Consider the following 18,333-nt stretch of genomic DNA (forward strand, 5'->3'; position numbering starts at 1 on the left):
AAACCTCAGCCACCAGGTGTACCGTGGCCTCATCACGGATGCTGTTGCTGACAGCTTGTAGTCCATCCTTGTGTGGAATATTGGTGTAAAGAGCTTCTACATCCATGGTGTTTTCAGGAAGATCACCAATGCATTGTAGTTTCCTCAGGAAGTCGGTGGTGTCTCAAAGACAGCTAGGAGTGCTGGTAGTGTAGGGTCTGAGGAGAGAGTCCAAATAGCCAGATAATCCTGCTGTAAGAGTGCCAGTGCCTGAGATGATGAGGGGTCTACGATTTCCAGGTTTATGGGTCTTGGGTAGCAGATAGATAGAATACCCCTGGTCAGGGCTCTAGGAGTGTGTCTGTGATTTCTTCCTGTGCTATAGCAGGGAGTTTCTTGAGCAGATGTCCTAAAAAAAAACCAAGTACTTATAACAACATATTTAAGAAAACATATTCTACTACAAAAGTATAAAAGGAGGGTTTGAATTAATAAACATTTACCCAATATACCTTTTCAATTCCTTTGTTTAAGGCTATATGTCTCTCCAAGAAAATCCATTGCAGATCAGAAAACAGAGCCTCCTTTGAAATGGTGTCGACAGGTGTTGGATAACCCAAGTCCTGAGACAGAAGTAGCCTGCCGAGCCCTTATAAATAGACTTGACCAAGGTATGTACACTAAATATATCTTGAATATTTAGATATATATTGCATTATTACTGAAGTAATAGTTGAACTAGAAATAAAATATAGTGTATTACAGGCTTAAAGTAAATATAGAGCACATCCATATATATAGAATTAGAACTTTCTGCATTAATTTTGTGAAGCTAAAATGGGTTAACACTGATAGAGGCACTTCTGACCTAGTGCAAAGGAGATAATCTTGCTGATTTCTATCTATACCTGACTTTTTACATAAATTTCACATTCGATGTATAAATCTGAGAATTTCATAGATTCATAGATATTTAGGTCAGAAGGGACCATTATGATCATCTAGTCTGACCTCCTGCACAATGCAGGCCACAGAATTTCACCCACCACTCCTAAAAAAGACCTCACACCTATATCTGTGTTATTGAAGTCCTCAAATTGTAGTTTGAAGACCTCAAGGAGCAGAGAATCCTCCAGCAAGTGACCCGTGCCCCATGCTACAGAGGAAGGCGAAAAACCTCCAGGGCCTTCCAATCTGCCCTGGAGGAAAATTCCTTCCCGACCCCAAATATGGCGATCAGCTAAACCCTGAGCATATGGGCAAGATTCATCATCCAGATACTACAGAAAATTCTTTCCCGGGTAACTTGGATCTTACCCCATCTAAAAACCCATCACAGGCCATTGGGCCTATTTACCATGAATATTTAATTACCAAAACCATGTTATCCCATCATACCATCTCCTCCATAAACTTATCGAGCTTAATCTTAAAGCAAGATAGATCTTTTGCCCCCACTACTTCCCTCGGAAGGCTATTCCAAAACTTCACTCCTCTGATGGTTAGAAACCTTCGTCTAATTTCTAATCTAAATTTCCTAGTGGCCAGTTTATATCCATTTGTTCTTGTGTCCACATTGGTACTGAGTTTAAATAATTCCTCTCCCTCTCTGGTATTTATCCCTCTGATATATTTATAGAGAACAATCATATCTCCTCTCAGCCTTCTTTTAGTTAGGCTAAACAAGCCAAGCTCCCTGAGTCTCCTTTCATAAGACAAGTTTTCCATTCCTCGGATCATCCTAGTAGCCCTTCTCTGTACCTGTTCCAGTTTGAATTCATCCTTCTTAAACATGGGAGACCAGAACTGCACACAGTATTCCAGGTGAGGTCTCACCAGTGCCTTATATAACGGTACTAAAACCTCCTTATCCCTCCTGGAAATACCTCTCCTGATGCATCCCAAGACGACATTAGCTTTTTTCACAGCCATATCACATTGGCAGCTCATAGTCATCCTATGATCAACCAATACTCCAAGGTCCTTTTCCTCCTCCGTTACTTCTAGTTGATGCATCCCTAGCTTATAACTAAAATTCTTGTTATTAATCCCTAAATGCATGACCTTACACTTCTCACTATTAAATTTCATCCTATTCCTATTACTCCAGTTTACAAGGTCATCCAGATCCTCCTGTAGGGTATCCCTGTCCTTCTCTAAATTAGCAATACCTCCCAGCTTTGTATCATCTGCAAACTTTATTAGCACACTCCCACTTTTTGTGCCCAGGTCAGTAATAAAAAGATTAAATAAGATTGGTCCCAAAACTGATCCTTGAGGAACTCCACTGGTAACCTCCCTCCAACTTGACAGTTCACCTTTCAGTAGGACCCGTTGTAGTCTCCCCTTTAACCCTTTAATTTGACTTATTGTTTTCAAACTATCGTATTTACAAAAAATTTAATTTGATCCTTTTTTTTTATTCAAGACAAAACTTTAAAAATTGGTATTAAAAATATGTAATCCGAGTAAAGCATGTGTGGAAAACAAAACTCTTCTGTAGTTTCTCTCCCTGCAAAAAAATTGTTTAGTAATTTTGTTAATCTTCCTCTTCCTGTAGTGATTCTCCCATGCATTATTTCTAGTCGTGGTTAAACATGGTTAGTGCTAAAAACTTAGTCATGTTACATGAAAACTTCTGATCTTCTATCTTTGGTGTGCCTGGCTTCTAGGAAAATTTTAAATTTTTAATATTACCCTAATATATTCCATGGTGACCATTTCACCTTCAGTATTGCAGCAAAGGTTTCCACTTCCCTGCTTTAACTGGCAGTTTATAGTTAATTGGCTCAGGAAGGAACTGAAGCACAAAATGTTATGGAACATTCTCTTTCAGTGGTCACATACTGGCTCAGAAGGCAGCATCTCAGAATTTTTTTTTTTTTAACGCAATTTGGGAAGGAACTGACCATTCAGTGTTGTGAACATCCTTTTTAAAAGAGTTTTGAAAGAATAGATGTGCAGTTGACTTCACTGTAATATTGATAACTTTGTACTTGTGTATTTCCTAGGGATGTACAATATTAAATGGTTAACCAGTTAGTATTGGTCTTATTGTTAACCCACCCTGACCGTTAACCTCCTACATGCGGGTCTCTAACCAGTTCTCCGACCCTGGGCCCGCTGGCCAGCTAGCCTCAGCAGCCCCAGGCCGCACTGTGGGTTTTGCCGGCGGCAGCCAGCTGGGTAGGGGGAGTGTGTTTAGGCGGGGGGAGGGGCAGGGGCTGCAGGTCCTGTCAGGGGGTAAATTATTCCCTGGCCTCCCCCTGTGCCACTGGAAGGAGTTCGGCTGCAGAGGCGGACAGCATGCTGGTCAGGGAAGGGAAGCTGCTGCTGCTGTGATGGCATGAGTGTCTGCGGAGGCCGCATCAGGACAAACTAGGTACCTGGGGCTCCTCTCCCTTTAATTGGTTAACTGGTTAAACTATATAATTTTAATAGTTTAAACGGTTATCTTTTTAAACGATATTTACATCCCTAGTATTTCCCCATTATGCCAGTTAATATTGACGTTTCGGGTACAAGGTGAATATGCTGGTAGAGCCCTCATCCATCGTTCCCCTGACCTCTTTTCTCCACAATCCTGGAACCACAAAGTAATGTTGATAATCTTGAGTTCACTGAGTCACTTTTATATTCATTCTAATCCTCACTGTCGTGTGTGTGATCTGTTTTTCCACTCTTCTCCCATAGTAGCTGCTATGATTGCTGCAGTCAAAAAGAGTGTGAGCTCCTGCTGCAGCATCCCTTTTAGTGACCAGTTGTTAGGGGACAGGAAAATGTAATTCATGTTGCATCATCTCTGATATCTGGCCTGACTCATGATTAAGGCTACGATTTCGTCACAGAGATCGCGGAAGTCACGGAATCCATGACTTCCAGCAACCTCCGTGACTTCAGCAGAGGGGACTGCAGGGCCCCTGCCGCCCACGGTGGGGCCGGGAGCTGCAGGGTACCCCCACAGCCTCTGGAGGCCCCTGCAGTTCCCAGTCACCATGGGTGGCAGGGGAACCCCCGAGGTACTCCCTTTCAGGCGGTGTGGGGATTCGCAGATCCCCATTTTGTCCTGGACGTTTTTAGTAAAAGTCACGGACAGGTCACAGCTTCTGTGAATTTTTCTTTTTTTCCTGTGACCTGTCTGTGACTTCTACTAAAATTCCAGGACAAAATCTTAGCCTTACTCAAGATACATCCCTCCTAAACCCAAGTCCTGTGCTTGGCAGAGCATGGTACTGGGAGAGCGAGGTCTGGGAGAATGACATTTGAAAGTCAGTTGACAGTCCTAGTAACTGGAAAAATAATTTTCATATACGTCTGGCATTACTGTTTGCTTATCTTTGAAATGGACAGCATATTCTTGTGTGTGAAAATTTTAACATTTGCCTTGATTCAGCCAAGCAATCCTACTTCAGCCATGTGGGCCTAGGCCCTTGATAAGAACGTGTATTTTTATTTTATTTATGTGCTGACAGTATGTTCAGCAAGGTACATTATCAGATTTATTTTGAGTCAGGCCTTAGGATAGGATGGTATATGATAGCTGAATGTACGTTGTAGAGCTGGGTTTGTTTAAAAACTCAGTCTGTTTTGGTGAACTTTCTATAACCCAGAAGATGGATGAAGGTGTTTTTATTCTATTAACCATTCACTTTCTCTTTCAAATTTTTCCATTAAAGTGCTCTCTTGTGCTGAGCTCTTCTCTGATCAGGCTTTATACCTCCCCCATTTCATTTAAACTAGAGCACCAGTTCAAACATCTTTAATGTTCAGTATTTTGTTCACTGTTTCTGGGGTGTGGGTTTTGCACAACAGATATTTTAAACATCTTTGTTTGAAGTTTTGAGCCAAAGTTATATCAAAGTAGCTTAATACTTTGATATTAATATTAAGAGTAAAAATCCAAGAAATATGCATATCTGAATGTAAAGACCAATGAAGTTATTTTCAATATCAGTTAAATTCTGCATCACATTTTCATTGTTCGGCTTCAAAATTTGAAAGTCCTTTTTGAAGACCAAGGCTGAGATTTCCCCCCTGCTCCAAGCCATTCGTCTTTGAAAAATCTCAGCCTTGGTGAAGAAGCTGCTCTTGGGATACTAAACAGTGATTATACAAGGTTAGGGGTTGGGGGGCATGGCAGAGTAGAGGAAGAAATATTGTGTGGCTTTTCACTTATTGTGATGAGTAGTTCATTCATGTTGGATTATTCTAAATGCTGATGATAATGCTTGGTCCTGTTCGATTTACTGCCTTTTTCTCCCCAACTTCATTCATTTTCAAAGCTAATTTGGTAATATATATGGCTTTCTTGTATTTTCCTTCTAGCTGGTAGGTGGAAAAACCTGTATTGCAGTCCATTGGCATCACCAAGTTCACATAACTTGAATACAGAGGCAAGCTCCTGTAGCAATGCACTAAACTCTCCTGGGCACCTCAAATCAACTAACAAACCACTACTAACATGTGGCAGCTCAGGTATGGCATGTCAATAATGCAGAGTGAAACTTTTAAAACTATGCAAGAAGAATTGTTGTGGGCTTTTAAAGGGGCGGGGGATCTTGGGATGTGACGAAAAGGAGAATCAAGTGGATATAACTTAATTTGGTTTATATTGCTAGCCTCAGCTATGCATGAAGGCATTGGGAATCTTTTGAGGTGGTAACTTCACCATGGAAGGAGCATCTTTGCATCCTGAATGTCTTGTGATAATTGAATATGTTTGTTTTTATTTATATTATATATTTAAATATATATAATATTTAAAACTCATTCATTTGTACTAACTTTAGGCATTAAAAAAATATGAAACAGCTGTTCAGGTTCAAACAAAACAAAGAAGCATTGCTCCTTAAATAGCCTAGTATAAAACAATAAAGAGTTAACCATTCACAAAAAATACAACTTGAATTCAGCTGGTTACTTGGTGATATTGGGTAAAAATTTCAAAAGCACCTAAGGGACTTAGGAGCTGAAGTCTTACTGAAAGTTAATGGGACATAAGCTCTTAAGTGACTTAGGTGCTTTTGAAAATTATTCTAATTGTCTCTAAACACCAAACTCTTTGCAGTTTCCCCTTTTTAGAGAGATGGTGAAATAATTGAGTAGCTAAATAAAGATGGAATAGTAAAATCTGATGGAAAGCTTTTGCTTGACTTGTTGGAATAAGATTTGTATTACTTTTAAATTAGGTGATGACCAAGACCTCCAACAGGAATAATTTTTATATATATAATATATAAAAATAATATTTTCATCAGAATTTCTGTCCTCATTGGAATGTGGGACCAAAACTTCTAATTTGTGTCAAATGATTAAACTGCTAGTGTTTCTCCTGAACACTTTAGATCAGAGTCTGCCCTTTGGATGCACATGGTCTGCTCTCAGTGAAATTTATACATGGACTCTTTCAGGAGTAGCATTTAGCCCTCTAGATGCAGCCCATGGTTATTTTTGCTGTTGGAGCAATGCTCTGCCTTTTGTTTCCTATCAAAAGAATGTATCTTGTTTTATTTTTGTGTAGATCTGGTTTGCATGTTCAAAAAATTGCATGTTTAACACAGTCTGTCTTGAAACTTGAAGTCACATGAATATTTTAAAAACCTGTCTTGCATGCAAATATTTTGACAGATGCAGGTATGCTTTTGAAATTTTACTTCTTTTCCTCCTTGATTTTTTAGATTTAATAGAACACAGTTTCTGGAAGTATTGAATTATTTGGACACTCTCTTCTTTTCTTTTGACTGTTTAAGTTCTGTAGGTTGATTTTTATAGGAAAGGATCTCCTTTATAGTTGCAGTGTATTTTGAGGAGCTGAATAAGTTATTAATTTGTTTAATATGGGGTTTGCTTAAAAGGACTGTTCAAATCAGGAACCCAGATCTATTAGTGAGTGTGGGCAAGTCTACGCTTAAAACGCTGCATCAGTGCAGCTGCACCACTGTAGTGCTTTAATGAAGATGCTCTAAGCTGATAGGGGAGAACTCTCCTGTTAGTGTAGTTAATCCACCTCCTTGAGAGGTGTTAGCTATGTCAGCAGGAGAAGCTCTCCAGCTGTGGTTAGGGGGTTAGGTCAGTATAACTACGTAGCTCGGGGGTGTGGATCTGCAATGGGTTTGACTTTGAGAATCCAAGACTTTTTCTTGGTCTAGTGGAAAGTTCCTTGAATACAAATCTTGAATTATCAAGCAAATTTCTTAAACATCAGAAAAATATGAGATCTATGTTTGCCTTTTGGTGGGGGGTGGGGATTGGAAACATCTATGAAATAGTATTTTGGAACAACTCCCATTGGCTGACAGATGAGAGAAGAGCTTCACCAGATGTCCAGAATGGTCAGCGGGACTTAAGGCAATTGCCAAGTGAGTGAACAAGGTTGTCATGTAGTGGCAACTTTTAGTGAGTGAGTGCTTTTTTGTTGTTGCACAGTGCTGCCATCTCTTGCCAGATGGTTGAAGGAAGGATGTTTGTGAGGACTAGAAGACAAGGCAGCAGAGTGTACTTCAGGGTGCCAGTTATAAGTGTCAGAGCTGCATTTAGCTGGGTGTTGACAAGGTCTGTGGGGGAGCATCTTCCCCAAACAGGTGTGTAGTACTCAACCATGGGTTTAAACGAAAGTCAATGTTACTGTTTGTAGCATTCGAGAGTCACAACCCCAACTAGAACCTGCTAGTTTTGTATATTAATGCGACTCTTCATTTTATGGCTCCCCTGCTTAAGATATTGTTGATAGGTAAGGTAAGGCTGCGATTGACGGTGACTCCTAGATAGCGGGGATTAAGATTGTGAGCAATTACATTTAGCATCCTCTTAGCTTCAGAATTGTTGAGATGAAAAGCTGAAACACCGTATTTGATTGAGTATGAGCTGCCAGTACCAAAAATAGTTTTCCATTCTCTTCAGATCATTAAGGGTGTCTTCCGCTTCCTTGAGTGTTGTGGCCTGTGTTTTTCGTGCCAAGCATCAGCATAAACGATGCGGCATGTCGTTTTGGACACATCACTTAAAATACAAGTTAAAAAGAGGTGGTGCTAGTACTGATCCCTGTGGGAAGCCATTGTGCAAACTCCACTTTTGGCTACCCTGACTTCCAAGATGGACACAATGTTCTGTCCGAGAACATTGACTTAATGAGTCAAAATGTCTGGTCCTGTTGAAGCAGGTTGGAAAGCTTCAGCAGTAAATCCTTATGCCAAGATGGTATCAAAGGCCAATGAGAAGTCGATAAAAGCCGCAGCTGTTTTAAGCTTCTGCTGGCAGCTGGGGCAAAAGCTTGGTCACAGCAGCTTCGCCCTGTTCCTTGTGGTCTCCAGGGTGGGGTCAGCCTTGCTAAAGGAGAGTGATAGGGAGATTGCTTTCCAGGTATTAAAATAGTGATGGCCATGGATTGTCTCCAAGCTGTTGGAATTTTGCTGGTCGTGATGTGGCTTTTGTGAATATTGTAGCCATCCAGTTGTGCCCTCTTGGCCTAAGGTATTTAAGAAAGTCTAGAAGGATGCCATCAACATCAGCTGCTTTTCCTGTTTTAGTAGCAGAGAGGGCAGTGTCAATCTCAGCTTTTGTGGAGGGAGGGTTGACAGAATCTTGACAAAGGTGCACTTCGTGCACAAGATTCCTTGAGCTGTTTTTCATCTCTTTTTGTTCATTGCCTTACAATTGTCTGAGTTTTTTAGTAGAAGATTGGCAATGCTGTTAGCAGTAACTTGCATTGCATGTGTGTGGGATGGCGCCACTCCAGCTAGGTACCACAGAAGGGCCTTGCTTTACAACTTGATTACGTTAAGTCTGTGGCCTCCCCCATCTCTGCCCATTATTGTAATCTTATAGATGCCAGTGATTCCAGCAGAGCAGTGACTGAGTCTGTCAGGATGAATTCCTGATATACTGCATACTGAAGTATTTTGTTGCCATTCTGGAGAAAATTCTTTTGTATTTCTTCACCACCACCACCACCTTCTTTATTATTTGTATTATCCTAGCACCTACGAGTCTCTTCATCCCCTATCCCTTCTATCAGGACACTTTCAGAGGAAAGAATTCAAGAATGGGATGGAAACAAACTTCTAAAATGGCTTGTAGTAAACAAAAATCTTTCTACAGTGGTTCATCACTTCACTCCATACGAAAATTATTTGCTATCTCAGGCCTGGTCTACACTACAGAGTTAGGTCAATGTAAGGCAGCTTAAGTTGATCTAACTCTGTAAGTGTCTACACTAAAATATAGCTTCCACCGATGTAACTCTCCCACTACATCAACTTTAACTCCACCTCAGCAAGGGGCATAGTGCTTAAGTTGACGGAGAGTCAGTGTGAGCACTGCATTGCTTATATCAACTGTTGCTGCCTTTCAGAAGCCATCCTAAAATGCCCCACGCTGACTGTTAAATTGGTGCAAGTGCTCCTGGTGAGGGCACGCACCGTCGACACAAGGAGTGTAGTGTGGACGTGCAAAAGCAATTTAATTACTGCAGTGGCTGTATGTAACTTAGATCGACTTAATTTTTTAGTGTAGACTTGCCCTCAGTTAATGAAGTGTAAAATCTGTTGTGGAATACCAGAACTGAAACAGAAGTATGGTAATGCTTTTATTTTAGTAAGTCACTGGTCAGCAGGATAGTCAAAGATTAGTGCACCATGAATAACTAATGCAAAGTTAAATCCCTGCAGTCCTTTCTCAGAACAGACTTTACATATAGAACATCCAGAGTTTGTTGCTGGCTTCTGGCCAGTCCAGAGTAGTTGAGTTTTGCCCTCTTAGGGTGGAAGGTAATGTCTTTGGAAGAACATTGTGCTGTTTTATTCAGTGTACCACATCCTGCCAACGTGCTACTTTTGCTTAGCTGCTGGAAATATTTTTGATATCTCTGAAAAGATGAGGACAAAGAGGAGAAGGTCATTGTACTGAAAGTGTCTGTTCTAAAGATACAGAACTTCTTTGTATTATTAGTGCTCGTATGGCTCCTCCTACCAGAGGAGTGCCTTACAGTCTTTAATGCAGTTATCCTCCCTGTGACGGGTTTCCCCTGGGGTACCACTGAACTGGAGCCTGGGGGGAAGTGGTGGAGTGGGGGGCGGGGCCTGGGGCTGAGCGGGGGAATTGCGGGGTCTGAAAAATTTAAAATCAAAATGGGGGTCCTCGGGTTGCTAAAGTTTGAGAACTGTTGTTATAGATGGAAAAACTGAGGCACAGAGTGACTAAGTGACTTATCCAAGGTCACACAGGAAGTGTGTGGTTGAGCAGAGAATTGAACCCAGGTCTCCCAAGTTCCAGACTAATGCCCTAGCCCCTGGAATATCCTTCTTCTTTCAAAATTTTGCTCAACCCAAATGGAACATCTTGATGGGAATGACATGGAGAGTCTGCTACTATTACCTTAAGTTCTGTCTACATTAGGAAATTAATCGTTGCTTAAAATGGTTATTAAGTGATGTTTCCTGTAGTAGAAATTTCTCTCCTTAGTCAGAGAGAGAGCCTGCTAATTTGGATTTTATTATTTATATTACAGCAATGTAAAGGCCCCAATCAGGGTTTTGTTGTACTAGGTGTTGTACAAATAGATAATGGGGCAGTCTCTTCCCTAAAGAGTTTCACAGCCTTGGTTTATGACAAGATGCAAAAAGTGGCAGAAACAAACAGGTAGGGGTGAGGAAAATGGAAACAAACGGGGTGAGGAAAACAGGATGAGATAGCAAGTACCTAGTATAAAACCTATCATTGCACAGAACAAACTCACTGTTGTAATTCTTCTTAATTTGAATAGTACAGGACGGCTTTTTGCCTTCCACTGGGTCACTGAGATTAAACTGAATGACTTTTCATTCAATCAGTGAATCTGTGAGAGAGATTCAGATCTTAGCACTCTTATGGCCAGATGTAAATGTCATAGCAAGTTCTTCTGAGATTTCACATTGAGCCATTGGCGCTGCAGCATTACCTTTCTCAAAAACTTGCAAAAACAGTAAATACTGAGAGAAATGTTCTGGCAGCTATTTCTGGGTTCAAGTCTATATTAAAGAATGAGCATTTCTCTTCCTCTCTATGAGAAGGCCACAAAGCACCGTGCCAGTCTCTACCTCATAAAATTTACAGATAGAAGTGGAGCACGCTCTCTTCTGCAGCCATTACTGACTTGTGTAAATTATTCCTAGCAAATAAGCTGGGCCACTTCAGCTCTGAACTTTATCTTTTTGCTTCATGACTGGAACTGGCATTGGAATAAAATTATGCAGTTTATCATTGGTTCTGTGTGGGTGTCTAAAGCATTTTCTGCTCCTCATTGTTCTGTTTGTATCTCCTTTTCTTTTTTCCTGAAGGCTACTTGAGCATGCATTCTGCACTGAGCTCTCAGTCCTCTGTAGACAGTGAGCTGAGTACATCTGATGACTCCATCTCTATGGGATACAAACTGCAGGACTTAACTGATGTCCAGGTTATGGCACGCCTACAGGAAGAAAGTATGTGACAGCAATTTCCTTTCTATGTTAGTCTTGTAATTGGAATTGTAGGGAAATGCAGATAGATTTCAACTGTCCAAACATACAAGAGTTTAATAGCCCACTTCCAACTACTACATTTTCTTTTATATGTTAACTTTAAATTCTACAGCTCTAAGATGTCCACCTAAACCTGGTCGATAAGGTAACATTTTCAATTCACGACACTTAAGGATAAAAATGATTGTGGAGGAGATTTTTCAAAGGTCCAAACAGGAGTTAGGTGTCTAACTACCATTTGTACCTTTGAAAAATCTTACTCTGTGCCTAAATGAAGTTCTCCCTGCATTGAGACTTAAAACCATGTTAGCATTTTTCTAGAGAACCATGTTTTGAAATCTGTTTGCACCTTCCATGCAACAACATTTCATGTGTAGACCAGAGCCTGAGTCAAAAACAGAGAGCCAGAATTGAGAGGGCTGCAATTAGAACTTGGATTTCTAGGCCTGGTCCTGTGCTCAATGCACTAGACATGCTGTAGAGGGCAAAATGTATCCATTGCCTTTTGTTTGGGTTTTAGGGGCCTGATCTAACTCCCATTGAAGTCAATGGAAAGACTCCCTTTTGGGTCAATAGCACTCTTTCCAATGACTTCGATGGGAGTTGGATTAGGTCGGTGAGAATTCCAGTCACTCTCTTGCATAGAGTTGCAGAGGAGGAACAAAGAAACGTGGAGCAGTTGGGCTACATAATAATTCCTTTCTCCACTTTCTGTAAATCAGATTACTGCAAGGTGATGTTTAGGTTCTTATGTAAACCTTCTGGAAATATTTACTTCCTTTGTATTGAGGTTTTACAAAGTTAAAAACACAAATAACAAATAGTAATTAGAACAGGAGACCAAAAAGCACAAATCAAAGGATCCCTTTGCATTGATTAGCCCTTTATTCCATCTATGCTTGTGAAGGAAGGTACTCTACAGTGAGAATAAAGGCAAAATCTGTGCCACCCCTCCACCTCCCAGTACATTGTTCTTTATGGTTACTCCAAAAAAATTCCTATTCACAAATCTAGGCTGAGAGGAGAGAGGATTGCTCTCTATAAATAAATCAGAGGGATAAACACCAGGGAGGGAGAGGAGTTCCTTAAGTTAAGGATCAGTGTTGGCACTTGAACAAATAGACGTAAACTGAATAAGCTTGAATAAGATGAAGGTTTCTAACTGAGGAGTGATGTTCTGGAACAGCCTCCCCAGGGACGCAGTGGGTGGAAAAATATGTAACTGGTTTCAAGACTGAGCTTGGCAAATTTATGGAGGGGATGGTATGATCGAGACTGTCTACAATGGCATGTGGCCCATTGGCGACTGCTGGTAACAAGTATTTCCAGTGGCCAGAGATGACTCTAGATAGGGAGCGCTCTGAGTTATTACAGTGAATTCTTTCCTTGGTGTCTGGATGATCGTGCTCGCCTACGTGCTCAGGGTCTAACTGATCACTGGGAAGGAATTTTCCTCCAGGTCGGATTGGCAGAGATCCTGGGGTATTTTTGCTTTCTTCTGCAGCATAGGGCACAGGTCACTTGCTTGTGTGAGCTATGGTAAATGGTGGATTCTCTGTGACTGGAAGTCTTTAAATTGAGATTTGAGGACTTCAGTAACTCAGCCAGAGGTTATGGGTTTATTACAGGAGTGGGTGGGTGAGGTTCTGTGGCCTGTGATGTGCAGGAGATCAGACTAGATGATCATTGTAACTGTGCTGTAGTGGGTCACAACTGAGGATGCCAAATTCAGGATGAACTCCTGAGAAATAGGGAAAACACAACCCAAAACTGGTAGTTTATTCTTTTATAGATATACCAAACCAGCCACAAAAGTAAACTTCTGTTTCACCACACTGGCTAACAAGAAAACATAAAGGCAGTTTCCTCAAGCATTCCAGTTCTTATATCACCATCAAAAACACTGGATTCAGAGATGAAATGGTTCTTTACAACCAGTCTCTTCAAATAATAGGTTCTTCTGATCCCAAAGAACCAGCCACACACCCAGGTCAATATATAAGTTAGATCTTACCCAAAAAATCACGCTGGTGCCAATCCTTTAGTATCTAAAGATTTATTCATAGAAAGGAAGAGGTGAGAGTTAAAATTGGTTAAAGGAATCAATTACATACAGTAATGGCAAAGTTCTTGGTTCAGGCTTGTAGCAGTGATGGAATAAACTGCTGGCTTAAGTCAAGTCTCTGGAGTACATCCACAGCTTGGATGGGTCATTCAGTCCTTTGTTTGGTTTGTAGCAAGGTTCCTCCAGAGGTAAGAAGCAGGATTGAAGACACAATGGAGGTGTTCCCAGAGCCTTTTATCGCTTTTGACATGTGGAGGGCATCCCATTGTTCTTACTGTGGAAAATTAGAGCAACAAGATGGAGTTTGACATCACACAGGCAAAACACATGTTCATGCCCAACTCCCCTTACTCATTGCAGGAAGTCATTATCTACACTCCAGACAGCATGTTTACATGACAAGTCCACTCAGTGTAGATGGGCATCTTCAATAGTCCATCGTCAACCAAGTGTTTCTTGATAAGCCGCTTAATTTGAACAGTCCCTCCAAGAGGTGCTGGGCGTTACCTTGTGGGCGTTTACCCCAGGAGCAAACATTTGAAATCCAAATATAGAGCCAATACTTACAACTTCACATACAAAACTGATATATGCATACAGGTAGCATAATCAAAACCAGCAAATCATAACCTTTTCATAGACACCTAACTTGACAACCTTTGTACAATATTTTCTGCAAATATATAACTGTGAAAAGAAAAGGAGTACTTGTGGCACCTTAGAGACTAACCAATTTATTTGAGCATGAGCTTTCGTGAGCTACAGCTCACTTCATCGGATGCATGCCGTGGAAACTGCAGCAGACTTTATTTATACACAGAGAATATGAAAAAATACTTTTTTTCATTTTTTCATATTCTCTGTGTATAAATAAAGTCTGCTGCAGTTTCCACGGCATGCATCCGATGAAGTGAGCTGTAGCTCACGAAAGCTCATGCTCAAATAAATTGGTTAGTCTCTAAGGTGCCACAAGTACTCCTTTTCTTTTTGCGAATACAGACTAACACGGCTGTTACTCTGAAATATAACTGTGGTTGCAACAATGGTCATATTTATGGTCATATTTTAATCAGATAATGTCACAATCATGATGGTCCCTTCTGGCCTTAAAGTCTGAGTGTTATAACTTAATAATAATAAAAAGCCTGTTTATCATAGTCTTAGAGCTCCAAACTTAAAATTCTAACCAGAAACATATGAAAAGATTGCTCAACTCAGAAGACCTTCTTAAATGCTTAGCGTCAATGGGGGGAGAGAATGTGGTTATCCTACAAATGAGAGTTAGTAATGAGGAGCATTTATTCCATACCTTTGACAAAGGGGCTTTGAGATAAGTATCAGTTAAACAGATGATTGCTTGCTTGTACCTTTCACTTTGGACAGAGGCTAGTATGTTAATGATATGGAAAAGAGTTGTTTGTAGTACAACTGAGGACCCAAAGAGGGATGGATTGCCTATGTCAGTGAGTAAAGGGGGGTATTCTTCAGTTTGCAAATGGAAATACAAATCTTTCCCTGAACCTGTTGGAAAATCTGATAGGCACAAAATTACATATGAAAACTAATTTAAATATGCAATTGAATACATTCTCTTACTTCATGTTAATAATGTACTTAAACTGCTTATTATCAAAATTGCAGTCACAACTACATGCTTAATTACTCCCTACAGCGCACGTACAATATATTCTTTGAACGCTAAACTTGTAAGTAAATATATCCTTAGCCCTGTAGGTGGCTCCTGCAGTCTATAGCAGTGGTTTTCAAACTTTTTTTCTGGTGTACCAGTTGAAGAAAATTGTTGATGCTCGTGATCCAGTGGAGTTGCTCCCAGCCAATGGGAGTGCAAAGCCGGTGCTCAGGGCAGGGGCAGCACGCAGAGCCCCATGCTGCTGCTTCTGGGGTGCAGTGCAGTAGCCTACCTTAGCTGGGCAGCACCGCTGACGGGACTTTTAATGGCCTGGTCGGCGGTGCTGACCAGAGCCGTCGCAACCCAGTGCCTTACATTCTGCAACCCAGTACCGAAAACCACTGCTCTACAGAACAATAATCATGAATATCCCCCTCACCCCCATCTATACCATATTATTGTTCCTTTAGAGCAATACATCATAACTTGTGACTGATTTTCATAAAAATGGTGGTTCTTCGAGTGCTTGCTCATGTCGATTCCATTCTAGGTGTGCACGCACCCATGTGCACAGTTGTCAGAGATTTTTGCCTTAGGGTCAGCTGTGGTGCCCCCTTCAGTGTCGCACTCATGCGTCAGTATATCAGGTGCCGCTGGCCTTTCGCCCTCTCAGTTCCTTCTTACCACCTGTGACGGTTGGAGTGCCTCCTCTTTGCAATTTGCAAGAGCGTTAGCGGGTCTTCATAGACCTTTGTTCTATCTAATCTGTACATAGTTAATAGTAGTTAGTTAGTCTTTGTAGTGTTAAGTTAGAGTAGGTGGAGTCCAGGCTGGGACTTGGTACCCGAGTGGGGCATGCCCCACTCTCCCGGCTTCAAGTCATGTGTGTCATGTAGCAGGCCGATGCCGATCACTGACCCCCATGACAACTACCTGAAGTGTTTGGGGGAAGCCCATAGAAAGGACAGGTGTCGTATTTGTAAAAGCTTTCGTCCTCACGCACAAAAAGAGCTGGATAGCTGCTTGAGGACCCTCTTCATGGAGGTTGTGCTTCGCCCCGCATTGAAGCCTTCTGCAGCAGAACCCACGCTGAGTACTTTGGATTCAATGCGAAGTGCGCTGCTGCCGCCACTGGGCTCTGCCCAGCACCGTTCCCCCTCACTGGTGCCAAAGAAGCGCCAGAGAAGAGGAGCCCCTCGGCACCGAAAGACAAGGGGGTTGTGGGCAAATGACCTTTGTCAGGCCACAAACCCACTGTGGGGCTTCATGGGGGTACTGCTGAGGTCAGACTCCACCAGCCTGGCCAGGGATCCACCCCTGACCCCAGGAAGCGGCAAGGGTCCCTGGCCTCTCCCAGGGCCGTCAGTGCCCGAAGCGGTACCGGTGGCTAAAGAGCAAAGCCAACTGGATCCGCAGCCGCCATGCCAGGTGGATGACTTAGGCTTGCCCTTCGGTACCCGGGCCTTAGTCATTGGAGTGTGGCCTCACAGGATGGCTGAGCACCCCTGGTCACCAGACTGCAGGTACAAATCTCTGTCTCTGTGACCTCGGACCCCAGCACCATATACCAGCTCTCCAGCTAGAAGACCCAGGTCCCTGACGTGCTCCCTGTCTACTAGGCACGGGACTCCGGAGCCGCAATGTCATTTCCTGTACTGGTGAATTTCCGGCCACAGGTCACCTAGACCCCGATCACCCTCCCACAGGAAGTCTCCTAGATGTCGATCATGATCCTGGAGGGGCCGCTCAGGATCACAGTGCTAGTCCTGGTCACCCCAGTACCACTTCTTTAGTAGGCGTCGCTAGTTGCTTTTGCCTCGCCAGTCACCCATCAGAGGCAGCAGGCAAACCTGGGCCTTGATGGCTCCACTGTGGTCACCAGAAGGACAGTGGTCTGGGTCATAGGCGCTGACCCAGAACCCACAGGGAAAAATTAGTGGGAGCTCTGCACCCACAGGCAGCCAAGCTTCCCCCTCCTCGTCTCTTTTGCCCTCCCCCGAGCGTGCCATGTCCCCGCTTCTCTCCTCCCCTCCCTCCCAGCGCTTCCTGTCCCCCCGCCACCTAACAGCTGTTTGGCATCACTTAGAACTTTCCGAGAGGGAGGGGGAGGTGCGGGGATGCGGCACGCTCAGGGAAGGAGGTGGAGAAGAGGCAGGGCAGGGATGGGGACTTCGGGGAAGGAGAGGGGTCGAGCACCCACCATGCAGAGGGGAAGTTGGTGCCTGTGGTCTGAGTTGAACTGGGAGTTTAGCCCTTTGCCCCAAAAGGGGAACTCTCCACCTACACGGGAGACTGGCGCACCTCTGGCCATGGTGCCGTTACAGCAGGGACAGTGGCCCACCCAGTTGCTGTACTTGAACCCATGTGGGGTGCCAGTGGTGCAGTCACGTATTCCCAGCCCTCCCTGGCTGCCTCGGACAAGCCAGCCATGGCACTACTGGCATGGCAGTTGGAGCGCGGTACCAAGCCAAATGCAGGAACAGCGCACTAGACCCTGGCATCGAGGGAGCCCTCCCCTGAGAAGGGGCGGGGGGAGAACGTGCTCTTCCTCTAGCAGTACAGTCCTCGTCGTCATCCCCGGACGAGGCGGTGGCCAGGCTGTCCCACTCCGGCAGTCCCCTGGATGACTTTAAGGAGCACTGGGCCCTCCTTTAAAAGAGTGTCTGAAAACCTAAGCCAGGAGATCGCGGAGGAGGCCGACGACCTCTTCAATGTGATTTCAGCCACCACCCTGCTCAGGTCGCATTGCCCGTCCACCCAGGGGTCTTTAAGATTACCAAGTCATTGTGGCAAACCCCCTCCTCTATTCCGCCAACCTCTAAGAAGGCGGAAAAGAAATAATATGTCCCTGCAAAGGGATTTGAATAGCTCTGTACACAACCCCATGCAACATCACTGGTCATATCTGCGCCAGTGGGACAGACAAGGCCAAGTTAGGGGCATGCTGAAGAACAAAGATGCCAAAAGACTAGATTTGTTTGGCAGAAAAGTTTGACTGCTAGTCTACAATTCAGGGTGTCTAAGCACTAGGTCCTGTTTGGTAGATATAATTTCAATCTATGGGACTCCCTGAATAGGTTTAAAGAGGCCCTCCCACGGGATCATGCCTAGGAGTTTGCTGTTCTCGTGGACGAAGGCACATCAGTCGCCAAGGGAGTCCTCCAAAT

General features: G+C 43.1%; 2 protein-coding genes across 16 annotated transcripts in view; one reads left to right on the plus strand and one right to left on the minus strand.

Annotated features, from left to right (window-relative positions):
- The window catches only part of LOC140917504 (SLAIN motif-containing protein-like), a 116,846-nt gene that overhangs the window by 33,777 nt on the left and 64,736 nt on the right, over window positions 1-18,333 (plus strand). For 12 of the 14 annotated variants that reach the window (XR_012160876.1, XR_012160875.1, XM_073360530.1 and 9 more), the window contains 3 exons: window positions 514-650; window positions 5,305-5,454; window positions 11,292-11,432. Coding sequence is in view for 12 of the 14 variants with exons in the window: in XM_073360530.1 (XP_073216631.1) it covers window positions 514-650; window positions 5,305-5,454; window positions 11,292-11,432 (428 nt within the window). In the remaining 2 variants the exon portion in view is untranslated. The remainder of the gene's footprint in view (window positions 1-513; window positions 651-5,304; window positions 5,455-11,291; window positions 11,433-18,333) is intronic. The other 2 variants (XM_073360537.1, XM_073360539.1) reach the window with 1 other exon arrangement.
- Window positions 13,524-18,333, minus strand: part of VAMP7 (vesicle associated membrane protein 7) — an 83,878-nt gene continuing 79,068 nt past the window's right edge. The window contains exon 9 of one of the 2 annotated variants that reach the window (XM_073360545.1): window positions 13,524-13,810. In XM_073360545.1, the coding sequence (XP_073216646.1) occupies window positions 13,771-13,810 (40 nt within the window). In that variant the 3' untranslated portion in view covers window positions 13,524-13,770. The remainder of the gene's footprint in view (window positions 13,811-18,333) is intronic. The other variant, XM_073360550.1, reaches the window with a different exon arrangement.

The sequence above is a fragment of the Lepidochelys kempii genome, chromosome 9 (assembly GCF_965140265.1).
Source record: "Lepidochelys kempii isolate rLepKem1 chromosome 9, rLepKem1.hap2, whole genome shotgun sequence".
Classification (NCBI taxonomy): domain Eukaryota; kingdom Metazoa; phylum Chordata; order Testudines; family Cheloniidae; genus Lepidochelys; species Lepidochelys kempii.